Raw genomic sequence first — 7,547 nt, forward strand, 5'->3', positions numbered from 1 at the left:
CTTTGCGGCTTCTGGGCTGACGATCAACACAATTGCGAGCTGCCGAGGAGATTTCCAAGAGAAAAATGGCGTGGTGGCCGGGCCACTGTTTCGTTTATGTGAGGAAAAAGAAAGTTCCCAACGCTTTTCCCGCCAAGTATGCACGTCACACACCGGCGCTAGAGTTGTGGATTTGCTTCCTGCATTCGCTAGGATCAGAGAAGGAGAGACAGACAGCGCATGTGAAGATGGAGAGACGAGGATGAGAACAAAGCCGGGATCCCAATGACAGGACTAATAAGAGAAAGTTGGGGGAGGGGAGCAACCACACATGCAGTTCCTAGGACGAGGCGAAAATTGTACGCCGCCCAAAAAAATTTGGATTGTTTACGCGGGTCATCTTTTACCTTCCCATTGAGGCGCTTCTTCGCGCCCCTCCCTCCCTTCCTCGCGCGCTCCGTTCAGTTTCGGCTGGCTCGGATACAACAATCAATTAGCGTGGGCCTTGCAGGAAAACTGCAACATGATGATTCTCCATCAACAGCATATCCCAGGGATGCGGCGAATCTGGCCTTCGGGGGAGGGAAAAAATAACAAACACTCCCCACTGGCCGAGGCAAGGCGCAGGCCTGTCTCGGCAGTCCGCGGGCGCCGTGATGCTCAGCACCACCAGTTGAGCCAAACGGATTGGCAGCCGCCAAAGTAGTTAACCCGGATAAGCCGTGCACTATGCAGTTGTAGTGTATAATGTGTGATCTCTTCTCGGTCTTCTTGTTTTGGGTTATGGGGATCAAGGGAGTTGTGGGGCGCGCCGGGCATCCGGCTCGCCCGAGTCTTCCTCAATGCGGTCAGCGGGCCGGCGTGAGGCACTTGGACAACGCGAAGATAAACTGCTCTCTTGGATGCGGCGCGTTCGCGACTGTCACATGCTTCGTTGCCGAAAGTTAAAATGGTCATGAACCCGCGAATCCATGGCAATTGCCTCCTGGCCGTCGTCCAAAAGCTCCATCCCAAGTCGATCTGCCGAGGCAGGGACAAGGCTAGGACGTCGCTCCCATTGGACAATTGAATTCAACAAAAAAGGGCAAGGCCCCACTCCTCCCCAACAGCCCACAACAAGCTCTCCGCTTCCCCGGGACTTGATATGTCTTGGCGATTTCTGGAAAACTGTTCGCTATTCGCCTTGCTAGGCTCGCGATCGCGATATTCACTGGTGGGGCTTTTTTCAGTTCGCAGAACCTTAGTGTGAACAAACATTTTTCACTCAGAGCTAGTCGGCCCCCAACGCTTTGGGCTTGCATGTGATGGGTATCCAGAATCGGGGACGCCACTAGAACAGGTTTTTTCGCAGAATGAATGGTCCAGTGGTCCAGTGGTTAAGCTCCTCAGCTGTCCTTTGAACCTCGAATCACCACCAAGTTACGGAGTAGTACCGTATGTAGGGTACGCTACACCTGCGAAAGGCAGTAATGTGGATTCGAATCCCGAACGCTCGGCCCGATAGCGCCCTCCTGATTTCAGGTAGGTACCTTAGTTATTGGTAGTGCTAGCTCTTGTGAGGGATAGTCCGTACTCCCCATATCCATCGATTAGCAGATAGATATCTGCCTTATATATGTACCGAGAGTATGTAAGCAATTGGGTGGAGAGGACTTTAAAAAACGGGATCGGGTTTCGGTTGTATGTAATCCGTACAGAACGCCGGACAACAACTCACAGTCCTAGCAGTTCATCCCGAACAGGTTTGGATAGGCTGTTTGTATCTCAACAGACGGCGGAGTGGCGTCATCGGGTAACAATCAGCAAAGAATCGATGCTTGCCAAACACACTGCAATTCTCAAGGGCAACAACCTGAAAGACCACAAAGTGCGAGTTTTTCACTTCGTCGTCACATGTGTTCAGTACATAGGTACATACTTAATGCCGTGTGCTGATTGGCTTTTGCCCTGGGCGATTGTCGTAAATGGCAGGTGGCGATCAACGCTTTTTGCTCGAGAGCACACAAGACCAAGCCTTCCTAATTACATCCACAAACACCAAGGTTCAATCCTGCAGTAAACTGTACGCGTGACAGAGCACGTAATCATTCACTAGGTACGTAGGTTACGTAGCTCTATTGTCAAGACAGGTGGAAGATATATGGAAGTTGGCAGTTGCAAGGCCGCTGTCTTGTGGGACAATAGCATCGTACGAAGTAGAGCGCTCACAGTGCTCGCCAAAGGAGCCTATCTTCTGAATTGGAGCCTTGACACTAATAAAGAAGTCTTCGGGCACCGGTGGCAGTCGGCACGGGTTGCATAACTCATGTAGTCATTAAAGCTAAGGTATAGATGAGGCGTTTACATCAACTCCTACAAGGTCAGAGGTTTAGCAGCCCCCTATTTCCTGACATTGTGCTTCGCAACGACAACTTTAAATTGCGCAGTATACATGTTGGATCTTATATCTAGCGGTGTTTAGCCTCGATACAGCTGAAGAGAGGCTATTCCGAGGGCATTAGGCAGGTTCGGCTACAAGGAACATTGTGACATCTATTCTTGGAAATTAACGTCATGCTTGTGCATTTTCCTAGCGATTGTGCGTGTCTGGGAGTGACCTGTGTTGTGCCTTCCGGCCTCGAGACGCCGAGATTGCCCATGAATGTTCAAAGAAACATCGATTAGAACGTTAGCCCCCTGGCTTGGGTGTCCGCTTCTCGCGCGCCGCTTCTAGGCCCATAAGAGTGTATGAAGCGAAACCTCGCTAGCACTCTAATTATGAGTCCGGAATAACTGGGCGCGCATACGACCAGAGGTAATCACATATTCCTACGTTGAATTACGTCTGCCAACGAGAACGGAGTACCACAACTAACCCAGTCATTACAGCCAGTACAACTATCATAGAGCGATCTATAGCCATTGGTTATGGTGATTCAGGTTCGCGATACCGTGTTGCCCATCGTCTAGGCTTGGCCGCTCCTAGCTACAGTTACATCTCTGCGGCGAGTTTGCCCTCATTCATGCGCAACACGAGTAAAGAGTACCGTAGGGGGAGTGGAGTGTGGCATACATTGGCTGGTGAGACAAGTCTCGGGTATAATTAGAGGATTTGGCCATGATATGGAAGAGAACCTCCTTGCTTCCTGTGCTCTTCAACACACGTATGGCGCATTTCAGAGACTCGCTCAATTGAAGCTTCGACTCGACTAGTGATGAACATCTTATGTCACTGTTCGGAGAGGGTGGTGACCTGAAATTTTGACATGTTGCGAAGTCGATGTGGAATGCTTTTACCGATGTCATCGAAGAAATGGCTAGGCAAGGTTCAAACAGCAGTGACCTGTAATTACGGTGTAAAGTTGCAGGGACTGCTCGGATTCCAATCAAAGTATGCCCCGTCCGCCTCGACGGCGGGCTTAGCTTAAAGGGGGATGTAATTCGTGAATGTGAATCTAGATCACAAAATCTTGAGCTTTGCATTTGTCCTGAACTTGTTGGTCTCGTGTATACCGATTGAGACGCTGGCATCTTTCCAACCCAGGTAGATTCTTCCTCTTCTGCGGCATTGTTGACCACTGCCACAGCACGGCAGGGTGTGCTACAATCGGGGCAACCACAGCGGTATAAGCGCTGCGGCAGGCACTTGCTGGAACTCTCGTATGGTCCTCAGAAGTGGTGGTGATGGTTGTTGATTAATGTCAAGTGCCGGAGGCACTGGTAGAAGCTCTCTAAATACATGCTGAACCCCGGTCCGTCATCCCTAGCAGTGGGTCGGCCAAACCTGGCCTCCGAAGACCTCAATCCTGTAACAACCACGGTCGCACTACAGGCGTCCTACACTGTTTTCTACGTAAACCATCCGATTCCGAGACAATCAATGGCCTTCTGGGATACAGTAATCTCGGGTACTGCCTCGCCGTTGAGAAAAGTGGGATCTACATGATATGAAACTGCAAAAGCGACGCCACAAATGCTGCTTCCAGCAATTGCACCTAAGTCGGTATTCTGACACATGGTTATATCAATGTCCCACTGATCGGTGTATTGATCCAGTCTGCCGCGCCCATATTCGGAGACCAGCCATTTCCAGTCCATCGAGAGCGGCAGCTGGTGTGGTCCGAGACACAGGAGAAAGGGAGCCGCATGAGCAATGGAACCGCAGCACCGGCGTGCATATACCTGTTTTCGGTCCGTGAAGCACTGAATATGATTGTTTGAATGGACGGTTTTCTGCGGGTCGGACGAACGGAGCGCTAAAACCCGCAAGCTGTCAAGCAACGGAGATATTCAAAAAAAAAAAAAAAAACCATAGCCACAGCTCGTATTGACATCGATGGATGCGTGTGGTCAAGCGTCTTCAGATTTCAATAGACCCTGAGCAAGGTGCGCAATTTGAAACTTCTCTGGACTGTTTGTCTTTTGCACCAACTGCTCGGGCCAAGTCCAGCGTTGATTCAGCGGTCAGGTACGAAGTACCCTGGTACTGGTACCGGTTTCGGAGCCGAGAAGAGGTTACCATATTTTGCGCATTATATTCCTGGTGTGGAAGGCCCCTTCCAGCCATGGTCCCCGCGTTAGTTGCCGCTGGGCAGCTGGAAGTTGCCCCGCGTTTTGGCGGCAGCGGCACCGCTGGGTGACTCAGGGTCTGCCCCACCAACCCCGCGTATCGGCGTCAAAGAGGAGCGTTTTAAACTTCCGCGAGAATTTCCCCCCCGTTGTGAGCGGATCGCGAAATTGGGACTGCTTCCTTGCCGTTTTGGGCCTTCTTCGAACATGACGACCATTATTCTGGGCTCCCAATGGGGTAGGTCGTCTTTAGGTGGATTGCTCGGTCCGCATTACTAACTGGACGGTCCGCGCACAGGGGACGAGGGCAAGGGAAAGCTCAGCGATATCCTCTGCCAAAAAGCTCGCGTCTGCGCCCGCGCTGCTGGTGGCCATAATGCCGGCCACTCTGTTATGTACGTTGTCCATGTGGGATCCCCGGGTCGTACGAGGCTAACCAAGCGTGACTGCAGTGCCAATGGCGTGTCCTACGAGTACGAAGCCATCAGTCTCCTTTCCCCTCCATCTCTGTTTCCCGAATCGCAAAATAACCTCATACCCTTACCAGCTTCCACCTCTTACCCTCTGGTCTTGTTAACCCGCAATGCACCAACCTGATTGGCTCGGGCGTCGTCTTCAACGTCGAGGCCTTCTTCAAGGAGCTCGCCGCCCTCGAGGCCAAAGGACTATCGCACGTGCGCAAGAACATCCTCGTCAGCGACCGCGCCCAGGTCAACCTCGAACTGCATGCCCGCGTCGATGGCCTAGAGGAGAAGGAGCTCGCGGGCAACAAGATTGGTACCACCGGCCGCGGCATTGGCCCCTCGTATGCCAACAAGGCAGCTCGTAACGGGATCCGGGTGCACGAGATTTTTGACCAGGAAACCTTCGAGAGGAAGCTACGCAGGCTGGCGGAGGGGTACAAGAAGCGGTTCGGTGATCTGCTCGAGTACGATGTTGAGGAGGAGATTGCGCGCTTCCGCGAGTATCGCGGGATGCTGGGTGAGTACGTCGTGGACGCCGTCAACTACATGCACGCGGCGCAGGCGAAGGGGGTCGACATCCTGATCGAAGGTGCCAACGCGCTTATGCTGGATATCGACTACGGTGAGCTCTTCCTTTTGGCTGGCTGGCTGGCTGGCTTGCGAGGACGAGCGCTGATAGGAGTTCTAGGCACATATCCGTTCGTTACCAGCAGCAACACCGGTTTGGGTGGCATCATTACCGGACTCGCCGTCAACCCCAGAGGAATCAAGTAGGTCGCACGCAACACATGAGTCAAGTTACATGGTTGCTAACAGGTCATTCTTCAGGGAGATTATCGGGTCAGTCTTTCAACTCATTGTGTCGCGGTATATGTGTTACTAACCCTCTCTGACAGTGTTGCAAAGGCGTACACGGTACGTATCTGCTCTGAATCTCCCCAATTGCTGCCATCGCTGACGCACAACAGACAAGAGTTGGAGAAGGCATCTTCAAGTCAGAAGACCTTGGAGAGGCAGGCAAGAAGCTGCAAGAAATTGGCCGCGAATGGGGAGTCTCAACCGGCAGGAAGCGGAGATGCGGCTGGCTCGACCTCGTCGTGCTGAAGTACTCGGCCTCGGTCAACTACTACACGTCATGGAACCTGACAAGTATGGCTCGCGCTTTTTGAGGTAGTCGCTGGTGGCGGGATGCTGACAAGTCCCGGCAGAACTCGACGTCCTTGACACCTTCCCAACGATCAAGGTCGCAGTGGCCTACAAAGACCCCGATACCGGAGAAGAGCTCGATTACTTCCCGGCTGACCTTGGCTACCTCGAGAGATGCGAGGTCGTCTATAAGGAGTTTGAGGGTTGGCAAACAAAGACGACGTCAGTGAGAAAATTTGTAAGTCTACTCACGGGACTTTGCTTCTACCATGTCTTTATTAACGCCGTGTAGGAGGACTTGCCGCGACAAGCGCAATCATACGTCAATTTTATCGAGGAGTACACTGGCATTCCGGTGAAGTGGATTGGAACAGGACGTGAGCGACACCCTTCCTCCGAATTCACCTCTGCAAGATTATGAGCGAGGTTTGTTTGATCGCCTTGTCACTGACACACGATAGCGGCGCGCGACGACATGATCTACCGGTAAGCAGGCGATTTACTTGGCGAGATCAAGACGACATGCATCTCGGACATGGTCGCTTAACCAATGGCCTTTAATATTCGACTTCGGAGCAGTTCGAGATTCGACTAGGTGATCGATCCATAGATTCACCCTAACTCTTCCCATGAGAAAAGCATAGACCGTTGTCATGGCGGAAGACGAACATGACAGAACAGCTGGTTCCGGAATGGACCTATTGCGGTTAGAACGGCCGACCGAGTCTTTGGAACCTGGAGATGGGCTGCGGGAAGAGCATACGGCGGGAAGAAATGGCATTGTAGATGATAGACTTCTCTTGCTAAGACGCGGATATCAGTGCTTGTCGGCAACGGGAAGGGCAAGGCGTTAGACTCGCGAACCCTAACCCGGTAGCCTCTCATGACTCTCAACTGTCAGGTTCTTGATGTTCAGCTGTTGCCAGCTGTTTTGATCCAGCTAAAGCACCAGAAATTTCCCGAGTTTCTTGTGCTCTCAACTTTCACAACCACTTCACAACCACTCCGGAATTGCTGAACCTGCCGGGTACCACAGTGGCTTGGAGATGTTCTCCTTGCAGACTTGAGATGTTTTCCACCAAGACTCAGCGGCATGCAAACGCTGCTGTGTAACTTCCTCGAGAGCTTTCAGCTAGGTAAGATGAACGTCGTGACCTGTTTCCGGGGCTTCCTCTCTGCTTCCCCTGTTCTGAAGACATGCGGGCACAGTTGTATTCCCCGGACCAGCGGCAGAGTGTCGGGGCGGTCATCGATCATAGCAATGGTAGAGCCATTTTTTTTCTTGTTCTCTTGTATTCCTTTCTTCGTTCATTCCATCGTCTTCTGCCTGATTCGCTCAGCCATCCCACCACCGAGGCTGTTCTTGAGCCAGGATGCGCGCGCCCTGGCTTCCTTGGGGGAAGCCCTGGG

General features: G+C 52.2%; 1 protein-coding gene across 1 annotated transcript; it reads left to right on the forward strand.

Moving 5' to 3' along the window:
• Nucleotides 1-4,734: 4,734 nt before the first annotated feature.
• Nucleotides 4,735-6,627, forward strand: P884DRAFT_190251 (Adenylosuccinate synthetase; the record flags this gene model as incomplete). The annotated part of the gene is made up of 11 exons (XM_069437501.1): nucleotides 4,735-4,765; nucleotides 4,826-4,922; nucleotides 4,980-5,000; nucleotides 5,075-5,613; nucleotides 5,680-5,761; nucleotides 5,820-5,831; nucleotides 5,888-5,906; nucleotides 5,960-6,140; nucleotides 6,200-6,375; nucleotides 6,430-6,514; nucleotides 6,599-6,627. The coding sequence occupies 11 exons, from the start codon at nucleotides 4,735-4,737 to the stop codon at nucleotides 6,625-6,627; spliced, it is 1,272 nt and encodes a 423-aa protein (XP_069301607.1).
• Between the last annotated feature and the right edge of the window lie 920 nt (nucleotides 6,628-7,547).

The sequence above is a fragment of the Thermothelomyces heterothallicus genome, assembly GCF_042370625.1.
Source record: "Thermothelomyces heterothallicus CBS 202.75 unplaced genomic scaffold P884_scaffold_1, whole genome shotgun sequence".
Classification (NCBI taxonomy): Eukaryota; Fungi; Ascomycota; class Sordariomycetes; order Sordariales; family Chaetomiaceae; genus Thermothelomyces; species Thermothelomyces heterothallicus.